Consider the following 23,806-nt stretch of genomic DNA (forward strand, 5'->3'; position numbering starts at 1 on the left):
GTGTGCCCACACATCCACCGCAGCATTCGCATTTCCGCGACTCTCATCTTCTGGACATGAAGTTTCTTGATTGGCCAACACTCCACCCCGTACAATAGGGTCGGTCTAACCACCACTTTGTAGAACTTGCCTTTGAGTTTTGGTGGCACTTTCTTGTCACACAGCACTCCGGAGGCGAGCCTCCATTTCATCCACCCTGCACTGATGCGGTGTGAAACATCGTCGTCGATATCCCCATCTTCCTGTATAATAGACCCAAGGTATTTGAAGCTTCTTTTCTTTTGAATGGCCTGGGTACCAAGCCTCACTTCCCCGTCAGCCTCACGCGGCAGGCCACTGAAACTGCACTCCAAGTATTCTGTCTTGGTCCTACTCAATTTAAATCCTTTAGACTCCAACGTCTGTCTCCAGCCCTCCAGCTTGTCGTTAACTCCGTTGTGAGTCTCGTCAATCAGGACTATGTCATCCGCGAACAACATACACCAAGGCACCTCACCTTGTATTTGTCTAGTCAATTGATCCATCACCAGGGCGAATAGAAACGGGCTAAGAGTCGATCCCTGGTGCAACCCCATCGTAACAGGAAAGTGCTCCGAGTCCTCCCCTACCGTCCTTACCCTGGTCTTAGCTCCATCATACATGTCTTTAATCGCTCTAATGTATGCCACAGGTAAACATTTCGCCTCCAAGCATCTCCATAGGACCTCCCTTGGAACTTTGTCATAGGCCTTTTCTAGGTCAATAAATATCATGTGTAAGTCCATTTTCCGCTCCCTATACTGCTCTACCAATCTCCTTAAGATATGAATGGCTTCTGTAGTCGAGCGCCCCGGCATAAATCCAAACTGGTTCTCTGAAATAGACACACTACTCCTCACTCTCATTTCTATCACCCTTTCCCACACTTTCATAGTGTGACTTAGCAGCTTGATACCTCTATAGTTGTTGCAGCTTTGAATGTCTCCCTTGTTCTTGTACACGGGAATGATTGTACTCCACCTCCATTCTTCCGGCATCTTTAAGGTCATTACATTAATATTCTACTTCGTTAGCTAACATTATACGATTCTTAACTAACGTATGTAAGATCGATAATTTCTTCTTGATTTGAAGCACCAACGAGAGTCGAGAAGACAATCTTATTAAATAATGATGGTATTTATCGATATTTGATATCTTTCACTAGTTATATATTATCGGATATTTCTTATCAGTATTGATATTGAGTAATTCTATCTATTAATGCATAGAAGAAACCACTTAATATATTTTCATTGGATCTCCACATTTTTTACATACCATAAATTACATTGTTGAGTGTTGAGCAAAAGAAATGACATCTTTTGTTAAAGCACATAAGAAAAGTAAAGTAAAATATGGTTGTCCTTGTCATCTTGCTCATACACACTATTTTTGTGAAGAGTCACAGTCAAATAACTGCTCTTGCTCACCTAAGTTACCATCTACTTCTGAATGCTCTTTTTCATTTTCTCCAGTAGAGGAAGGTTCTCTCTTTATTCTCTTGAGGGACATACTTGATAGGAATAACATAAATATAACCCTTAACTTGATTTCAACTGCCGACTATGATCTTTAACTTTACTAGTACACAAGTAGGCACTTTAACTATCCAAAATTAGAACAAATAGACATATTCATCCTACGTAACAATTTTGTGTCCTACGTGGCATCCTACGTATATTGTGTCACGTAGTACACATGTGTCTACTTGTTTGGTTTTATACAAGTTTAAGTACCTACTTGTATACACCCAAAGTTGGAGGGCATAAATACAAAATGAGATCAAGTTAAAGGGCATATTTATGTATTAAAATAAACGAAAAATAAATTAATTATTCTACAATCACTCACAACTTAAGTGTATATTTGGTATAAAACAAAATACTCTATGCTAATGTCTTCAAGAAAATATATAATTTATTTTCTGATGTTTAGTTATTAGAATCAAAAGGGAGAAAATGATTATTGTTTTTACTTATTTGCAGAAGTTAATTTTTTTTAATAAAATAATATCTCTAACTTTTAATTGTTAGATTTTCATTAAATTGTGGCTCACATAATACTAATTTATATATATATTATTAGTATTATATAGAGAGAGAAGAATAAGGATTCTAGAGGGAATAGACAAAGTTATCTTATTAGTTGTTCCTTTATTTATATGAGATAACTAATTCACTATTTCAATACAAATAATGAAATAAATAATTTTAAAATTAATTAATTCCTTTAATTAAATATAAAATAAAATAATTATGTATTTTATCATGAGATTACTATTTTTTATGCTTATATACCCAATTACTCCTAACTAGGATTCGGACTAGTGGGTTATTAAGCGGGAAACTTATATAAAATCTCATTAGTTTAGGAGTTAATTACTTAGATACACTTTAGTTTACAATATTACGTATATTACCAGATTTTGGTGCGTCCATCGTCCAGATACGTCCAAATACATGTATCTCGGGATAGCAAACATTAGGTGTAATTTATTCTAAATACATTATATCCTAGTGGATTCGCATATATTCGGGATACATAACATATCTCATTCACGTCTCTCCCATTTCACTCGCCACTCTCCTATATTTTTGGTATCTCAGATACGTGTGAATCATACCAGATACATATAGATACATGTATATAGTGTGTATCTAGTGTGATTCGCAGGTATTGGGGATAATGACGAATCTCGCTCTCCTCCCTCCCCATCTCACTTGTCTCTCTCCCTATTTTAGTATATCTGGTAGCAAAAATATATATATCTAAGTGTATCTCCTCAATATATAATGAAAAACTTTTAATTACTGTTAAGATACATAATATTTTAAAAGTATAAATAATAATAATATATATGGTAGTGAAGTGTGTCTAATTATGAAGGGTGTTAATACCTTCCATTCGAAATAACTTGAACTTTTATCTAGAATCATTTGGTTTGTAGACATTTCTATTAAATAATTAATTGGTTTCCTAATTATTCTAAAATTAGGTGACGACTCCTTAAATTAATTTTTTCTTTAAATTTTTTATTTTAAAATATTTAAATTGATATTTTATGAGTCTCACGATGTTGCTTCTTATTTACAAAAATAGAGATATCAACATCTGATATCTCAGATACATGCGAATCACACCAGATACATATAGATACATGTATCTGGTGTGATTCGCACGTATTTGGAATACATAATGAATCTCGCTTGCCTCCTTCCCCATCTCGCTTGCCTCTCTCCCTATTTTAGGTTTTTTGGTAGCAAAAATACATATATCTAAGTGTATCTCCTCAATATATAATGGAAAACTTTTAATTAGTGATAAAATAGGTAATATTTTAAAAATAAAGATAATAATAGTACATATTTGATAGTGAAATGTGTCTAATTATTTAGTTTTTCCTTATTAAACCACACAATATTCTTCTCTTTTTGTTCTATTTTAGGTTTACAATATAGGGGAATTTTCAGATATGACAAATTTTTTAAGCATAATTATTCTATATGGAAATAGTTTTTCTAATTACTTATAATGGGAAACATAAATTTGTCATTATACAAATGCTGTAACAAATTATACAAAAATTATAGCGAATTATACAAACATTATTGTAATGCCCCTGAAGGTCTTTTTTGAAATTTTATAAAATGACCATTTTACCCATCCCTTTAGTTGTCCCGAGTTATTTCTGATTGGTATCGGGTGTTGGTTTTAGAAATTCCTATGAAAAGTTAAGTCTTTGAAAATTTTGAGTTTTCATAAGCTTCAAGTATTTAAAAGTGATATTTGGGGTCAATCGGAGCTACGGATCTCGTAATGGAATTCTGTCAATTTCAACAGCTCCGGAATGTCGAAATTGGCATAGGAGAGTTTACGGAATCAGTTTTGGAATTGTAACCAAGATTTGAGGTCTTAAGTTGAAAATTTGAGAAATTTTAGGCCAAGGTTTGACTTTGGATAACTTTTGGAGTTTCGATACTTGGAATGGAATTCCAACGACTCCGTTGGATTCAAGGGATGGTTTTTGATCTAGAAGAAGTGATGGCTGAATTTTAAGAGGTCCCGAGCCCATTTTGGTATTTTGAAGGTCTAAGTTAGTTTAGTTGCGACTTTTTGAGTTTCGGATCAAGTAGATCTCGAATATTAATTCTAATGGTTCAATCAGCTTCAGAATAACCAAATTAGGCTAGTAACATGGTTGGAATGACTATCGAGACAATCGATATAATTTTGGGTCATTTGGCGCTTTTGACTTTGAAAGTTAGTCTATTGTTGACTTTGGTCAACATTCTTGAAAAATGCGCTCAAATGAAAATTCTGATAATGCGGTTAGGTACGAATTATCGAGTTTGGTCTAGAACGATCCTTCGTTTTCTTCCCAAATTTTTCAGTCTAATCCCGAGGCCCGTTTGGAATTTGGCTTAAAATGACATTTGGATGTGGGGTCCACTTTTCATTAAAATGACCTCGTATGGGAATTTTGAATGAACCATTAAGTTTGAAATGTCGAATTTAATGGGTAGCATATTTGGTTTATTTTTATCGAATTTCGAACGAATCTCAAAAAAACTGTTGGAGATTTTGGATTTTTCCAAAATCAAATGTTGCAGCAAAAATATGGTGCAAAGGCAAGCCCATTTTTGGGTTTTCTGTCAACTTTAAAATTCCATAACTTGAGTTGTAGAGCTCTATTTTGGGTGATTCAAAGCCCAACGTGTTTGAAAAATTTGTGGCTACGCATTGGAGTGCTTGGGGACTGCTGGGTACTCTCCGTTTGAGGTAAGATTCACGTTATAAAAGCTGCCTTTTCTATTTTCGGATTAGATTTTTAAAAAAATTTGAGAATTTATTTCTTGGTCTATATAAACCCGATTTTGATGATTCAAGGGTCTAAGTTCAAGAGAATTTCATGGAGAATCCGCTGGTAAACTCAGGATCTTGTGGGGAGGCTTCGTGTGAGGTAAATTTATGAATCTAACTACTATTTTGGCCATTTTCGGATTGAAATTGTGTGGAATTTTGGAAGATTGTATCTTGATCATTTGAACTATGTTTTTAGTGATTTTTTAGGCTAGATTGTGGTGGTTTTTGAAAGAAACGTCATGGTGTAATTTTTTTGGATTGAGAGGGTCTTGTTTTTTCAAAATTCGTTGATCAAGAAGCTGTCATTTTCATGTTTTAGTTCGAATTTTGTGAATTTTGGTTGCATACTCGTCCTGCGTAGTTTTCCACCCCGAATTGTATTATAGTCTTGATTTGTGAGCTTGGGTGACGTTTAAAACCTATTTTTGGACTCAAATTCGGAATTCCAGACATGGGTATCACATTCCCCGTTTTAGACCACAAAATTGGTCCGTCTTTAAAAATTATGAAATTAGTATCTAAATGATCGTATCGACGTTATGCTTTTATTTTTGATAGTGTGGCAACGTTTCGAAACCTCTTGGAAGGAAAAGGCTTTGACACTGTGATTTGGAGCTCGCACGTTTGCCTACAGGTAGGCTATGATTTTTCTTTCTTTAGATTGAGATGAAATGTGTGAAAGCATGTTGAAATAGTTGGAATTTGGGTTGAATAGCGTAATGGTATATCTTAGGTGTTAGAAATCATATTTTAGACTTGTTATCGAATTTTTCGGGTATTTGAAAGCATGTGTGTCTTACCGTTATTTGTTAGTATTATAAGAAGAATTGAATGAGAATGTTGCTCATATTGTGGAGTATATTGAACTTAGTATAGGTTGTAAACTTGCTTTAGTTGTCTCGGCGTCGCTCTGGCGGAATTAGATCCTTGTAGAATAGAGTAGCGGGCTAGTGCCTGGTAATTGGCCTTAGCTAGGCGATACCCTTGCTCTTAATAACACCCTTATTCATAACTCGGTATGATCATGACTTTAGGATGCGGCGGCAATACTAGATCTCGTGACCATTTGGCTTCGGCTCTGGTTCAAGTTTTGGCGGTATATCAGTTAGCACATTAGGGAGGAAATTCTCGGTTTGTTGTCTAGTTGGAAAGAAGAATATTCAGCACCATGGGATAAATTATCTGCGAGCATCCGAGTACCTAGTCTTGACCTCCGTTTTGAATTATCGGGAGCATCCGGGTACCCAGCCCTGGCCTCTGCCGGCTTACTAGTATGACGAGCATCCGGGTACCCGTCCTGGCCTCGATCATACCGATGCGTTACAGCGAGCATCTGGGTACCCAATCCGAGCCTCAACCGCATCGATGTATTATGGCGAGCATCGCGTATCCAGTCCTCACCTTGGCCGCGTTGGACATTAGGGCGAGCATCTGGGTCCCATCCCGTTCTCGACCCCTAAGGCACCCCTAGTTCATTGACTCTTGGAGATTCTGGGTTTGAAAATGATGCAGTTCTTCGGTTTCTGATATCATAGATTCTTGATTCCCAACCTTGGTAGTTGTAGCTATTCTGTGTACTTGGCGGGCTTATGGGGATTCATCCAGGTTTTTATTTAACTTACGCATAAGTGTCCCTGCTGGACTGTAGTTCTCGTAGATAGTACTCTTTTCACTTTAGATGCTTGTGTTGATTCCTATTTAGGCTTATTTCTCTTTTTCATATTATTTTCACTTTTTCTGCTTAGTCGGCTTATGATGCCTACTGGGTACATGATGTCTTGGTATTCATACTACACGCTGCATCTACTTTCGTGATGCAGGACCGAGCACCAACTATCAGCATGGATAGATCGAGCCTGTTGCAGTCAGCTTCAGAGACTAGGGTGAGCACTTGGCGTTTTTAGATCATTTATGTCTCCTTCAGTATGGATGGCCCGTCTTTTGCCTTTTGAGACTAGCCAGTTTTTGTATATATAGTTTCGGTCCACTTTCGGAACTTGTACTCGTCTTTTAGTTTGTAGCAGCTCGATACTTATGATTTATAGGTTGTGGGGGGGATCTTTAGTTGTTTATATCATGTTTTGGTTTACTTCCGCTTATTCTTTCTGTTTATCTTTATAATTTGTCATTCTTGTTTAGTTTCTACCCTCAAACCCATTACTTGAAGTTCCGGGTTGACGGATTGGCTTACCTACTAGTGGGTTATAGTAGATGTCATCATGACATGAGGAATCGAGTCGTGACAGTTATACCCATGAATTATTTATATACCGAAATATATAAACACTAGTATACATATGTATTTGTATATCTGACAAGCGAGATTGAGAGAAAGGAGGAGAGAGGCAAGCGAGATCCAGAAAAAGAGGAGAGAGGCGAGCGAGAGGTGAATTGTATATGTATATTTGTCAAAAAGTTGTATATAGGTAACTGGTATACATATGTATTTGTATATCGGGCAAGCGAGATTGAGAGAGAGGAGGAGAGAGGTGAGAGAGATCGAGAGAGGGTGGAGAGAGGTGAGCTAAATAAAGGGAGGAGAGAGGCGAATTGTATATTTATATCTGTCGAATTGTATATATGTATATTTGTCAAAAAAATTGTATAATGGTAACTGATATACATATATATTTGTATATCTGGCAAGCGAGATTTTTCATACTGCATAAATAGATAGCTATGTTTGTTGCGAGCCATAATTATTTTAAACTATACCCTAAACACATAATATAATAATAAGATTTGTTATACCACTTAATTTTCCCTACAATATTACTACGCTTCTGCACTTGATCATCAAACCGAACAGAACATTAAATTTTGTATCGTTCATATATGTATTTCGCTATTAAAATTTAAACTCCGACCACTAATTTCATATGACTGTTTCAACCAATAGGTAAACATTATATTATTACCGATCTTTTATTTAAAGAATGACTATATAAACTTTCATCTTATTAATAAATATTGAATTTTCATTAGCAGGAATTGTGGTACAGTAGTTGGACTGCTTCACCTTTGATCAAAGGTCTCGGGTTCGAGCCCTGAATATGAAAAAAATCCTGTTGAGAGCGTTATTTTCGAATCGATCCTGCAGTGCGCGATCCGAATTTAATCGAGGTTCCACACACTTCGAACACCGAATGAGAAACCAAAAAAAATATATTCAATTTTCCAACTTGTAATTTGCTCCTCAATTTTTTTCTTCTCCTACCCTTAACTTTTTTAATATAATAAAAAGTATCTTAAAAATTAAAATATTTGTACTCACCAATCAAACATTAAAAAAATATTCTTTTGAATTTATTTTAAGAACATAACTTATTTTTCAAAACTTCTTTTACAAAAATAAAAAAACTTAATATATATAACCAATTCCTTAAATTTATCATAATATATTTAGACACTTGAACTAAATATTGTTTCAATTAAATACCTCAACTCCTAAAAAAGTATTCAATTAGACACTTTCGATTCAAATTTTGAAAAAAAAAATTACATGTGATTTTATTTATCTATTAATATAGTAAAGTTAATCATATAAAATATACTCCTTTAATTATATGCATCAATCATAAGTAGAAAATATTTAAAATTTTATGATTTATTAAAGCGAATGTATAATTAAAATTAATGACATATTTTATGTGGTTGATATAATTATCTATTAGGCAAGAACACTCGCAAAAAAAAATGTAAAATTTAAATTAATATTTAATTGAAATAGACATTAAAATATTCATTTAAAATAAAACTGAATATCTAAATAAAATACTTTGACAAATATTTAATTGAAAATTTAATAATGGAATAACACGCCGCGACAAAAAAGAACACGGAAATTCACCAAAAAATTAACTCCTTAGCTCTCCCCTTTTCACATAATCAGCAGCTTTTTTATTCACCAGTAATCATTATATTCTCTGCAATTACAAAAGAATTAAACTATTGATTATAAGATCATCCTTTTATATAAATATATTGTATTTAAAAGTGACACGCTGTAGATCTACAAGGAATTAAATTAATCCATTTATATTGAACCTGAGGGAGTACCATTGTTAACTTTTATTTCTATGATAATAGTACAAAAATTGATTATAGATGGAGTTGTTAGACCAAAATTCTAGTATGATTTACAACATATTTAACTTGAGAATAGAAAATTAGAGTTTTTAAGTTTGTAATTTTTGAAATTGAATTGCACTTCACTCAACTCAAATTATATTTTTAAATTGTTTGTAATTACGACTAAAATAGTGTTTTTAACACGATGTATGTTTACACTTTACACCAAGCCATTGAAGTCAAGCTTTATATATATATACTATTAAAATGAAATTGTTCTATATAGAGTGATATCCTGAGTTAAAACAGGATTAATACGTCAATGTCAAAGATCACCAATCACCAATCTAAGAGGCCTACACAAGGACTGTGCAGAGCAGCAACTTCCTTCTGGATTTTGTGGTTGTTTGGTTGTTTGTATTTGGCTGTTTGTTTTTGCCTAGGGACATCAAAAACTGGCCCTCTTTGGAACTGCTATGAGGGATGCAATGTCCTGGGGCCTCTATGGAGCAGCCCCCCAACCACATTCTTTAACTTCAACACACCACAGCAACAATTCAACCAACTTGCAACACACAAGGAACATGGGTGCAGCAGCCTGCAGCTCTCTTTGGTGGTAAGGATTGTTGGTTGTGTTTGTCTATGCAGGTACCCCAACTACAGCCCCCTCCTGGAGAATGCATTGATCTCCATGATCAATCATTCTCAACTTCACCAATGCAGCTGGCAGACTCCCCATGCTAAAAAGACTGCAGTATCTTGAGGCTGCTTTGGAGCAACACACTCAGCTTGCCAAACACATTCTCAACTACTAACACATTCCAGCAACAACTCTATCAACCTGCAACAGACAAGAAACATATACAAGTTTGTTGTTTTTGTTTTTCTGTGCAGGTACTCCAAGAGGCCTAACCACCTCAAAACAAAGACCAACAAGCAACCTAGGGAACCTGCAGCCACCTGCAGATTGGCAGCTTTGGGTTTGGTGTTTTTGTTTTTGTTTGTCTGTGCAGGTGCAGATCCTCATAATTGTAAACAATTGGATACTAAAGCATGGATCATCTCTCCATGCATACCAGATGCATTCCATCAACATCTGCAACAGCTCCACCAACTTGCAGCAGCCAAGGAACAAATACAAGCTAATGCTACAACAGCTTGCACACCTCTTTGGTTGTATGTATTGTTGGTCTTGTTTGGCTGTGCAGGTACAAGAATGAACCACTTCAAAGCAAGGACCAACAAGCAGACTAACTACAATGGCAGCAACAAGGAGTTTGTACAACAGAACTCTTGGAATTGTTCTTATAATTGTGAGCTTGCTTGTTTGTTTTCTTCTTTGTTTATGCAGGTTTTTGGAGATACAGCCCAGAAGGAACTCCAACACCCTCATAGACAACATCCAAGGACCAACAACAATATCATGAGCAGCTGTAAAAGGTTACACCTCCATCAACTCCACATACATACTGTGGGAACACAGCACCAAACAACTACTCAGCCACACACCAAACAACAACTCAATCACAGAGCTGAAGCTGAAAGTGCGGAATTGAAAGATGAAGTTCAACAGCATCAGCAACAACAGATGCCAAAACCAACACACCCATGTACAGCAACCTCCAGACTTGGTTGCTTGTGTAGGTTTCTGGTTTTGTCCATCTGTGCAGGTGTAGGTCTGCAGCAATCATACATTTGGACCGCCATGCAGGTGTTCGAATGCAGATACACTTTCTTCCACAACAAATCAAAGGTTGTTGGCTACTATAACTCCATATACTTCCTATCCTTCCAGCCCCCATAGCTGGTAATCATGTTACTGATACAAAGGCATATTTCACCGGGATTTACTTGGTACGACAAGACTAAAAAGAGCAAAGATGAAAAGAATTTCCCATCCCATGCGAGATAGAAGTTTCGTATACTTGTTCTTCTTCAATATAGCTATGTCTGGTACGTAGCATAGTTGGAATAGGACTAGGTTACTTTTCTTTTTTCTCATGGAAGGGGAGAGTCGCCCTCATTTATGATTTCATAGTTGAATTGTACCGGGAGGAGTCCTCTCACAGGTTTACTGCTTTCTAGTTATAGTTAGTCTCTTTTTTGTATCGGGGATGAGTTAGCCGACCTTAATTGGTTAGTCGACTTATGAACCACCATAGGATCGGAGGTAAGGTTTATGTCCCCCTCCTTGTATTTTTTATTTTGATTATTTATGTTAAGGCTTGGGGGTGTTGCTTAACCCCTGACTGTGCACGAGAGGTGGGAGCCTCGTGTAGGGTCTGTTCCCATAAAAAAAAAAAAAAAAAAAAAAAAAAAAAAAAAAAAGTCATTACTAATATTATAAGATAAAAGAGTAAAGTGGAAAAGTTGCAGCAGAAACACTTGTGTAATTCTACCTAACGCACGCATTACGCTGAGAGACAAAAAGGGAAGGGAAAATTTCACCATAAATGTTGATAAAATAGGTCACTATGGGGCAAAGTTGCACCTCCATTCTACGCAACGCATTCAGGCCTTTAGCCAGCAGTAATAATTATATTCCCTACAGCTGGTAGAATTTCATGTCTAGATGTGCTTTTGGGACTTTTCTCACTAGTCGTCACTTATACTATTGAACCATCATAACATAATACCTAAGAGGTAACAACAGCCTGTTAGTTTTGGTTTCTCCCATACCTGAATGAAGAAAGACTTCTTTGATTTACCAACAAGTATCCTCTTCTGAATTTAACCAGAGAGCAAGCACAATGAACTTGCAACGTCAAAACAGCCACAAAATAAGGACTCATAACCCAAAGCACAAGCAATATAATGTATGAAAAGGTACATAAAAGAGAAGCTCAAGCTGCAATAGTTCCAGAATTTATTGCCATTATAACAGTAAAATACTAGCTGCTAACAAGCGTTTGCTACAATGAACACTTATGCAAAACACTCTTGAAAAATATCCAAGAACCGAACTGACCAGACCAATGACCAGCTCCAGCTCTCCTTTACTAATCTCTCGATACTATGTAAGTTTATATTAGTGGCATGGACTCATAGACCCTTACTATAAAATACGAAGGGAGACCACCGAGACAAAACCAGTAGGCAGTTGATACTACAACCCCAAATACTAAAACACACGGGGTTTTCAGCTCGAAACATATAACAGTAGACAAAAGGGTTAGGAAACAAGTCAAAATTTTATGTGTGGTCTTCAATCAGAGAAGTTAAACCGGTTATCTTCCTGGCAGTATTGCCTGGATCCTTGTGTTTAATCTCCAGTGGTTCACCTAGCTGCACCATCACATTCTGTTCATCTTCATCACAAGCAAATAGAGGAGATGTACTCACACTCTTGCCTTTATTCTCCACTAAAGGACTGCTCTCTCCTCCAAAAACCAGTTTCAGCTCCCCAAGAGAATCCTCTGAAGTCTCTTCCTTTATGGCTTCTTGTTTGATTTTACAAGCAGTGCCAGGTTCAGAAGCAGAGTTTGATACTATTGGCAGTAGAACAGGTGTCATACGGGTGTAGGTCGACAGCCATTTAGCTTTCACGTATTCAGCTTTACGCCATGGAGGACAAGGCATTCCTTTCTTTTTCAAGCTCTGCTTTGCAGCCTCTGTTAGCAAATGAACAATCTTCTGAAGGCGATCTGCTTTGCCTACAAAAATGTTAGGCAGCACCTGGAGAAGACATTTGTATGACCTAGTCGACCTTGCTATTTCAAATTCTGATCTGAAATCAATGTCGATTATAAGTCGTTCTCCTTCAATTACCACATCAATATATTCATAAGCTCCTGCAGAAAAGATAACGACTTTGTTGAATTCTAACTCGTCTATAAATTAGAACAAAGAATGAAAAGGCAGACAAAGAGAATAGTAGCCTACGAGCAAGCAGTAACTACTGACTGATGAATAGTTTTCAAAGGTAAGAGACATCTCAAAATTTAAAACAGAAAGTGAAGTGCTTCTGATTCTTCTCCTATCCAAAAGACCAAGTTTCTTATCATTAGGGTCATAACCTTCAAATATTTGGGATCATCATATGGATGATTTGTACTGTATGAACTACTCACTGGTACCCCCATTATATGAGCCTTTCTGAATATTTCTGCTCCATTTCCATCATTTACATTGCAATACCCTTTATTGCAATTATTTGGCAACTCCTCAAATTAAACTATTCAGGCTCTCACCATTACTGGTGTCTAATTCTCAAACCAAACTCAAGTGATTTACAAGTCTGCATACCTATAAGCAAGAAATTCATTTATTTTCCTAGTTTCTATACCTTTATATACCCAACACGGCAATAAATTATTTAGCTAAAAAACCCATAGCGGTGGTGTTGAGATTGTGGATTTACCAGCAGGAGTTGAAGGAGTTTTCTCCCAGCGAGACTCGCAGATTGAGGCGTCATATCCCACAGCTAGAAGGCCATCAACAACCATCTTTCGGATGAAATTGTCCTTTCGCTTAATCATCCTGTTTTTCTCAGTGATCTTTGTAATTTCCGCCACGACGTTCCTTTCAAAGATGGAAGGACAAGACACCAAACTCTGTACCAAAAAAGAAAAAAAACTTTCTGAGAAACACGCATAGAACAGACAGCGCATACTGATAAAAAATACTCATCCCACGGAAATTTACAGCATACATGTTAATTCAACTCTAATAAGAAATTTTAACAGCATAGTAATTGAATTACAAAATTGTATGTAAAAGATAGGTATTTGTTTCGTGCAAAAGACCAATATTAGGAGGTATATTCAGAACCAGGAAAGCAGAACACTGCCTGAGCACGTGCAATACCTTGAGGATTTCACAAGCATCGGTATAGCAAGTTTGATTCGATTCACCGAAGCAATTGACTGAATCCGCTTCCTCCTCTGAGCTCTCAGTTCCATTACAATTAAAGCAATTACATCGGTTCCGATTGCACCGATGTTTATCCTCGCCTTCTTCAATGAAAGTCTGTACCATTTTAGCCAAACAAATAGAGCTCGGCTCGAATTCTTCAGACGCATCCTTCCTATTTCCAATCAAATCCTCACCGGTTACCAGCTTCTCCGGCGCCGATGATCTCAAAAGCCCCGGAAATTGCCTCTCAAATAGTCGCTTGAACCGTGACTTCGGAACCGGCTTAAACGAGTCATATCGACTCGATTCTTCGACAGTACTGAAGTCAACAGGTTGAATCTTCATAGGGAAAGGCATAACCACAAGTTCTAGTACTAAAAATTCAAGTTTACCGTCTTCAAATCGAAAGCTAAATTTCAAACAGAAATGGATTGAGCCAAAACCGAATACCTTTTTATACGGTGAAAAAACCAATATTTGGAGTAGAAAATTAGTCTTTTAGCGGGAATAACTTGAAAACTCTGCTCTTTTGCTTAAGGTACAGCAAACAGTAGACGGCTAAAACTCGCCGGTTTTGCGAAGGATACACGAAATGACGTCATCACACCGACACTCCATAACAAAACCGATGGCCGGAAAAATCATATCACCGACGAAGATATAATAATAAACCCTAGAGAGAGAGAGCGAGAGAGAGAGTAAAAGTGTGGACTGTGGAGTCTTCAAAGTAGTGATCAGGAGAGAATTTGGGTCATTTTTAAAGTCCAAAAAAGGGAAGGAGGGTAGCTGACTAGGAGGGTGGTACCACGTAGCCATATGACGTGGCGTTATTTTTTTATCTGGTCCAACTGAAATACGTGGCGAAATGCATGTTGCGGTTCGGTTGATGATGGAACGCCACGTGTTAGTGGGGATGACGCGCAAAGAGACGAAATGACGAAAATAGGGTTATCCGAAGTAGTTGTAACTCGTGATGCCGAAGCAAATTCACGTTTGTGGCGTGAGCTACGGCACCTGTAAGCTTTTCGGTTGCTTCTCTATCTTAATAAAATAAAAATTATATCTATTTTTAACTTTATCATATTTTTAAAAAATAATTTTATTAATAATATTTAATGAACAAGTAAAAAAATAGATATGAAATAATAAATTAATTTTAAATATTTTTAAATTCAGTAATTAACTTTAACATATTGAAGTGTATTTCAACTTCCAATTTCCAGAGTTATATAAGGCTAGTCAATGTTGATGTACTTGGCTGGTAGTAAAAGTTAAAATAACTTTAGGTTTAACCTTAAGATAAAATTGACTGAGCAGCGGTAAAAAAAAAAAAAAGGAGAGAAGTTGATAGGAACTTCAATTGATGAAGACTCGTTCATTACTATTCAGTCAGTAGTCACTAGTAAGCAGGGGACGGATTCTTCAATCTGATTTTATGCTAGCCAAATTTTGATTTGATTTTTTGATTTTTTATTTTTTAAAAAATATACATCGAATATCGAATTAAATTAATTTCGTTCGGTTTAATTAATTTGGTCTTTTTAAAACAATTTAAAATGAGGACAAAATTAAAATATAAGATACTTAAAAATTTAAAATTATATTTATTTTTGTCAAAAATATTGTGCCTCCAATTACTATTTGAAGAAAACAAAAAGGAAGACAGATTCTTTTACATGACGTACATCGGCATAAATATGTTTGGATTCCTCTTGAGAATTAATATTTGAAGTTAACTTTTTGAATTGTAAATTTGTTGCTACTTTAATTTGAGCCCGTTTGGATGGGCTTAAAAAAGTAACTTTTATGTATGAAGTGCTTTTAGAACTTTAAAGTGCTGAAAGTTATTTTTATAAATAAGCAGTTGAGTCTTTGGATAAAAGTGCTTAAATGAGAAAAATTATGTGAACTTTAGGGTTAAAAGAATAAAAAGGGTAGTTTGGGAATTTAGTTAAAATATAAGGGATATAAAAGTAATTTCCATGGTCAAAGAAAATGACTTTAAGCACTTAGAAAAAAAAATTAGAAATCCTAACTTTTCATTTTTGACTGACTTTAAGAACTTTCTGGCTTAAAGCTAACATTAGGCAAACACGTCCAAAAGCTGAAAAGGAGCTTTAAGTTGATTTTGACCAACTTAAAGCCAATTCAAACGGGCTCTTTGTTCATGCATGATTTAATTGCTAGTTAACTTTTATTTTTGGTTAAGAAAATACCCATAAATATATACATATATATAAATAATAATAAAAGATTGGTTCTTCGGTATACCAAAGTTTAAAGACCTTTACATCTAACACTAAATTGAAGAATCGAACTTTAAAAAAAATACTGATATAAAACCAAAAAATCAAAGAACCTAAATCGAATAACTAAATTAGTTCGATTTGATTCAATTTTTGATTTTTCGATATTTATGCTCACCCCTATTACTAAGGGTGTTAAAAGGGGCTGGGCTGGACTGATCCGATCCACCCAAAATTGCAGTCGATCGATTTAGAGTTCAGATTGGATATCAAATTGAGGGTATCAGTCCAATCGAGGTGGGCTATATAGGATTTGAGCAAACTCGTGCGGAGCGAGCCTAATTGGACCGGTCTAATTAACTACTAAAATATTGAAAACACTATACAAAGTAGATTTAATTGTGAAATATTTATTCAAATTAGCTCCAATTCAAAATATTTTTTCTTAATGGACTCATGACCCAAACTATTTACCCTCTTACCCCACTTTCTCCTTTCTTATTTCGTGCATGACGTCGGTGTCATTGCTATGAATTAATCCTCGGTGATTACTGATATTCCATCGGTATATTGATACAATTTCGGTATCATATAAGACTGAGATTAATTCTCTAGGATACTACGTCGGTGTATTGATACCCTATCAGTATCATATAGGATTAGGCTCATTTCTTAAGAAATAAAAATGACACAATTAAGAGAAAATTATAAAGTCACAATCTTATTTATTAAACTCTAAATTAGTACAAAATATATTATTTGCGTTACTCCGTCGATATATTAATACCATATGGGTAGAGATGTCAAAATGCGCTTGGTCCGTGAGGTCAGCCCAACCCAACCCTTGAATTAAGTGGGGTTGGGCTAAATATTTTTAGGCCATTTAAGAATGAGGCTTTTTAGCCCAATCTTATTTGGCCCGCCAGCCTCATAGGCTCAACCACCGAGCCTCAGAGACCAGACCGTGGGTTGTGAATTTTAAAAATATTTGTTATTTATATTTAAAGTAGTGTTTTATTTTGTCAAATCTTCAGCAACTAGGCAATTGAAATTATTATAACTATGAATCTTTGACATTTTTACTCTTGTGTTTATGCCTAATTTTTCGTTTCTTTTTTCTTGCCTAGTTTATGAAAAAATGACCATACAATGTATGTTGTTCTAATGAATCGTTGAATACAACGATTCATTTTGAATTTAGAAGAATGAATCGTTGGTGACCTAAATATTGGTGAATTATTTCGTATTTATCAAAACTAATTTCTTGAAACTTGAAGATGATTGTGAAGCAAAAACTTAGAATAAATGGTATTGATTCATTGTTGGCTCTAGACTATTTAATTCTAAGTAAAAGAATTTATCACTGTAGCAGTTTGCACTTTCCTATAAAAAATGATAACCACAATTAATTTCAAAACAATTGAATCTAAAGAACCTAAGCTTTAAAAAAGTTAAAATTAAAAGCACTGTGTTGACATTAGTACAAGTTGCAAAAGAAACTAATGATAGAAACGAGATATTAATTTTGTCGAAAGTCGGAATTAGTAACTTATATTCCCTCTATATCATAGTAAATAAATTTTTGGGCCTTTTATCATTATTCAACATAATGAAAATTTTCAAAATTCAAGATAAATATTTTAATTTTTTTTTATATTTATCCTTTTCGTTAATGAAGTTATATATTTTCTAAGAGATAAATTACATTTTTGGGGAAATAAAAATAAGGGCAATAGTGGAAATTATAATTTAAATTATGTCCTTAAACATTTTTTGTAATCGTGTGCTAATTTACTTCACAAAATTCACTTAATATGGAATAGAGATAGTATTATCTATGTTTCAATTTATGAGGCATATATTTTTAGTTTATTTTAAAATGAATGTTATATTTCATTTAAAAATATATTTTAAGTTTGTAATAATCCTTTTATCCTTAATGAAATGATTTATAATCACACAAATGATCAATAATATTCTAGACAACAAATTTTATTTTAAAAATCTTCTTTATTAAAATTTAATACCAAATCAAATAATGTCACATAAATTAAAATAGAGAAAATAATAGGGAAAATGTCACGACCCCGATCCGCTGTGAATGACACCCACTCTAACTCTCCGGTGGGAGAACCATCCTAAACAGCCCAACAACTAGGGATGGGCATAAAATACCGGAAACCGAATTACCGAACCGAATCGACGATTTCGGTATTTCGGTATTCGGTACTTCGGTTCGGTATTCGGTACCGAAATTTAATATTTCGGTATTTCGGTTTCGATTTCGGTATTTATAATTTTCCCGTTCGGTATTCGGTATTTACCGAATACCGAAATTATTTCTGTTGGGCCCCTTAAAAGATGACTTTTAAACATAAAAGGCTACAGGCCCATTCCTATAATTTAACTTGAAGTCCAGCCCAGTTTAACAGCCCAATTAAGTAGTTTTTCATTCACTACGTCTAGCCCAATTGAACAAGGGTTCCTAACTTCCTATGCTTCTCTACAGCAATAGAAATGGCAGAAACGGCTGCATCTCTTTTCTCCTGGAGCCTCTGAAGTGAAGCATGCTCTTTAGCAATAACAGTTGCTTGATGCTTCTCCAACATCTCTGTAGATTGAACAATTTTTGTCTCAAACTCCTTCTCTTGGTCTTCCAGTTCAGTGAAACGCCTCTTCAAGGACTTCTGAAGCCCATGAAAGTGTTCTTCAAGTTGCTTCCATTGCAAGTTGAGAGTAACAGCACGACGACTTTCCAACTCAGCCCTTCAGCTTCACCTTCACCGCTTCACGCTGCCATCCGCTTCACTTGAAGGTAAGTTCTCTTTGCTTCTTCTCTTCCTCTTCCTCTTCCAGTCTTCCTTCACATTCTGTCTCTATTTTCCCCCTAATAATACGCGTACCCTAAATTCCATTTCAAATAGATTATGAAGTTTTTGTCCTTTTTTGAGTTTAGTTGAAAAAAGTGGACAAATATATCTATACACCACGATTTCTGACTTGTGTGTTCTGAAATCTGAACCCATATACGAATTGCTTCTCACTCAGCAAAATACCACACTGACTTGTGTGTTCTGAAACAAGACTCACATATTTGTTGTATTGACATTTTCTGAACCAAGACTCACATATTTGTTGTATTGACATTTTCTGAACCAAGACTCACACAAGACACAACACTTGCCTCCTAACTGTAAGTCATCCCATCCCTCCTTTTAATAACTACTCTTAATTTTTGTATATGGGAATGTGAATTTTTTATTTTATTTTTGTGATTCTGCATATTTTTTGTGTGTTTTGAATGATTGTTAATTTATGTCTTAAGATTGAGCAGGTTTCATTTTTTATATACTATAAGTGAAGAGGAGGAATTCTATGATACCATCAAAATGTGCACTGCCGACAAAGCCCCTGGAACTGATGGATTCACTATGGCCTTCTTTCAAGAGGCTTGGGAAATAATTAAAAAGGAGGTCATTGAGGCTATGATTCATTTTCACCACAACTATCATATGGTTAAATATGTTAATACCTCATTCATTGCTTTGATTCCTAAAAAGATTGGGGCAGTTGAGCTCAAGGATTACAGAGAAATCAGCCTTATTAGCAGTGTTTACAAAATTGCTTCTAAGCTTTTGGCAAAAAGACTTAAAACTGTTATTTGAAGCTAGTCTCTGGTAGCCAGAACGCCTTTGTCAAGGGAAGGCAAATCACTGATGCAATCCTTATTGCTAACGAGGCAGTGGACTGGAGACTCAAAGTTGGAAAGCCAGGGGTGCTGTTTAAATTGGTTATTGAAAAAGCTTTTGACAAAGTGAGTTGGTCCTATTTGATCAATATGTTGAGACACACAGGATTTGAGGAGAGATGGTTAAGATCGATTAAATTTTGTATCTCAACTGCAAGAGCCAAGTACTCTGTTTTGGTGAATAAGGTGCTAGTGTTGCAGCTGAAGCATTTTGTTGCTGTTGTTGCATGTTGTATGCTGTTGCAGGTGCTGTTATTGTGTTGCTCCTGCCAATTTAGTGCTGCTGCAGGTGTTGCCGTGTTGTTGTTGCAGGTTGTTGCTGTTTTGGTGGCTGTTGTAGGAAGCTGCTGCAGGTGGTGTTGTTTTTGTGTGTAGTGTGCTGCTGTTGCAGCATGCAGCAGGTGTAGTGTTGCATCTTATGTTTGTTGTTGTTGTGTGTTGCAGTTGAAGCACTTTGTTGCTGTTGTTGCCTTTTAGTTTTAGGTTTTATTTTAAGATGGTTTGTGGCTACTTATCTTGTAAAAAAAGTGCTTGCATTTGTGTTGATCTTATAAAATGCAGAAATTTGGGTATTACCGAATACCGTATCGAACCGAATTTTTATTTACCGATTACCGAATTACCGAACCGAAGTTTGAAAGTTTGGTATTTGGTATATACTTTGAATTACCGATTACCGAATTATCGAATCTAAATTTTGAAAATACCGAACCGAATACCGAACGCCCAGCCCTACCAACAACAATAATCGCAAAGTATCACAATCGCAAAGATGCGGAAGCAAGTTTAAATCAAGAATAAATGCTGAGTTTTCATAAACTCAGAAAATGCCTGGTTATCAACCCAAAATATGCAGAAGTAAATACATCTTAGAAACTAAAAGTCGTCCGTATCAAAACTCTAACAAATGTTAATGTAAGAAAAGGGGGACACTTCCAAAGAGAAGTAAAAATACTAAATAAAGTCTAAACATCTGAGTCCCGAAAGAAGGACTGAGACTAATGAGGAAGTCCACAACAACATGACAGAATAGCTCACTCTTGGATTTCGTACAAGTTTTTACTCTTCTAAACAAGGTCTCGCCGCAGCCGGTTGAATATGTCCTACACTCAACAAAAGGCAAAACAAGAGTAGTATTAGTATATAAAACAACGGTGTACTGGTACAATCACGCGATTAGCCAATAAGCGGATCATAGACAAGTAAATTACACACAATAGGCATATACATATACATTTTAAGTCAACTAATCTCAAGTTCAACTATGTTCAGCAATATCACAACTCAATGTCCTCCACATGCTATAATTTCACACAAGGGTCCTCTGAAGGGACCTATAAATAATCAACTTTGTATCGGAAAGTGACACCCGATTCAATATGTGTCAAAATATGACACCTGATTGAAATATATGTCGAAACGTGACACCCGATCTAAGCATAGCACAATCACAAATACATTTCGTATTTATATTATTTATATTACTAAGACAGGTTCATCACAAAACAGGCCAACAAGTGATCATTTCACACAAAATCTAGCATGTTTCCCTATTCCTATACACACATGCATATTATGAAGCAATTTAACAAGTATATGAGACATATACGAGAAACTAAACAATTACCTACCTCAAGTCCAAGCTTCAACAACCTTATAATGCAAGAGTCTTCCCTTTTCGAGTTTGTTCTTCTCGTTCTTGGTCGAGAAAACAGTCAATACATATAAAGGATCAACACAATGACCTAACTATCATGAAATATAATACAATTCACACCCTAGGCCAAACCCATGATCTTAACCTCACTCTAGGGATATTTTCCACCATTAGGTTTAAGTTCAAACCCTCCCTCAATGATTATCAACCATACCTTCTAGGTTCTAGGAATCTAAGTATGAATTTATGGAGTAAAATCCTTACCTTAAGCATGGAAATCTGTGGGGAATTGATAGAATTTTTCCTAGGTCGCCTCTTAAAGTTTTAGAAACTGATTTTGTAGAAAAAGACCATTTCTGAGGTTTTTCATTACTTAAGTCGCGACTGCCCCACTCTGGCGAGACCCATCCCGCTCTGGCGAGGTCGCTTTGGCGGGAATAATTCCGCTCTTGTAGGATATGCAAAAATAGTGAGCTCAGAGTTTGAGCTCTAAGTTCCCATTTCACAACACACACTCTTCTAAAGACGTATTAAAATATACCCTTCACGCCAATTTTGATTTCAGGAGTTTTACTCGCCCGAATGTGATTTTGCAAAGCCATAATTTTTCCCTTATCCGATCAAATTAAAGGTTTGACCTCCCATCATTCACATGATCACCCTAGACTTCACCTGGCTCAGAATTCGTCGAAGTATGGCCTAGGCTAAGTTTTTTCGAAGTTATTACCCAAAGCTTTCTCGCTCAAAATCCTTCCTCACTGGCCTATTCCTAATGATGGAGACAAGTCGTTACAATAGATATCAATTTACCCATCACTCATCCCCGAGTGACTAACTAGGGAAAACACGACTAAAGTAAAGATAGAGTAGTACCTGTTTCATCGAATAGTTAAGGATACTTATTGTCACGACCCAACTCCGTAGGGCGTGACTAGTGCCCAGACTAGACACCCATACACATATCTGTTGTCTATAACCAATTCACAACTAAACATGATATGGGACTTAAGGAAACAGGATCTCATATCAAAACTGTCCCATATTTATATATTTATGCGACCGGTCTCCTGAGGAGTTATAACATCAAAGGTAAGGTGGTACGTAAGCCGACAAGGCTGTCACTACACATCACATTCCAAAATACATATGTATATACGCAAGCCGACTAGGCTTCCACTATAAATAGGAACGTTCCAAAATATATATCATACTAGTACAGCTGAATAACATCTATATACCACCCACATATATGTCTACAGACCTCTAAGAATATCAACAATAACATATGATGGGACAGGACCCCGCCATACCCATGGATAAATAAATATATACACCAAAATATCTATATCGAAATTCTAGGCTCTGGGACAATAAAGCACTTCCAAAATAGCTGAGTGAAAATTCTAAGTTGGCGGATCCCCGAAATTAATATTTGTACCTGTGGGCATGAAACGCAGCCCCCCAAAGAGAGGGGGTCAGTACGATATATATACTGAGTATATAAAGCATAAAATACCATAAAAGAGTTCACATTTGAAATAAGCAATCAGGAGACAAGTATAATATCGATAATCAAGAAATCACTGTGCATGTGCCTTATGAAATAAAATCATGCATGATCATATCATATATCATATCCGGCCCATTATGGACTCGGTGAATCTGTCATATACATGTATATCATATTCAGCCCATCATGAGTCTCGACACCATCATTATATCACCATGTCATCATATCATATCATCATATATATATATATCGTATCCGGGCCTCTATTGAGGGACTCTGTAAATTATGCAGTGAAACTATGCACGAATACATACCCGATCCGTGACTCGGTGAAAGATACATTAAGACATGCACGAGTAGAGTAGTGAGTAACCATATGCATTCAAATCATCATTTGAGACTCAATAGAATAATTCAAATGAACAATCATTTGAAAATCAAGACAATATTCATTTCAAGTAACCTCCGATTGACATTATAAATTATTCCAAATATGAATTATACAGAAGTATTATTTATACTAAAATATGACTTATACCAACTTAGATGGCTGGAATCATACATATGAGTCAATACATAATGATATAAATTCTAAAAATTACGAACATTCGCCATCCTAATATATCTAAGAATAAGAGCTTCGTTGGAATTTTATACATTCGTCGTCCATTTATTTCATAAGATCATGCCAAAAGAAAGAAAGGTTAGCTTTACATACCTTTAGCGTTTATACGAATATGTTGCCCAATATTTTCTCAACCTATATTAAAACGTTAAGCACTATGGTTAAGCTATGAACATGAATAAAACGTACTCTACCGTTAGTAGGTTATTTC

General features: G+C 35.6%; 1 protein-coding gene across 1 annotated transcript; it reads right to left on the reverse strand.

The window, feature by feature from the left end:
- Positions 1 to 11,791: 11,791 nt before the first annotated feature.
- On the reverse strand, positions 11,792 to 14,525 carry LOC129882787 (uncharacterized). Its single transcript, XM_055957230.1, has 3 exons — positions 13,762 to 14,525; positions 13,316 to 13,508; positions 11,792 to 12,746 (listed from the first exon to the last, which is right to left on the reverse strand). The coding sequence occupies exons 1-3, from the start codon at positions 14,164 to 14,166 to the stop codon at positions 12,148 to 12,150; spliced, it is 1,197 nt and encodes a 398-aa protein (XP_055813205.1). The 5' UTR covers positions 14,167 to 14,525; the 3' UTR covers positions 11,792 to 12,147.
- Between the last annotated feature and the right edge of the window lie 9,281 nt (positions 14,526 to 23,806).

The sequence above is a fragment of the Solanum dulcamara genome, chromosome 3 (genome assembly GCF_947179165.1).
Source record: "Solanum dulcamara chromosome 3, daSolDulc1.2, whole genome shotgun sequence".
Lineage (NCBI taxonomy): Eukaryota > Viridiplantae > Streptophyta > Magnoliopsida > Solanales > Solanaceae > Solanum > Solanum dulcamara.

Excerpts from the sequence above, each read along its gene's own strand:
- LOC129882787 (XM_055957230.1), bottom strand. The coding sequence starts at position 14,166 with ATGCCTTTCCCTATGAAGATTCAACCTGTTGACTTCAGTACTGTCGAA. Across the intron at positions 13,509-13,761 it reads ATGCTTGTGAAATCCTCAAG|AGTTTGGTGTCTTGTCCTTC; the intron begins GTATTGCACGTG and ends TTTTTGGTACAG. Across the intron at positions 12,747-13,315 it reads AACTCCTTCAACTCCTGCTG|GAGCTTATGAATATATTGAT; the intron begins GTAAATCCACAA and ends TCTTTTCTGCAG.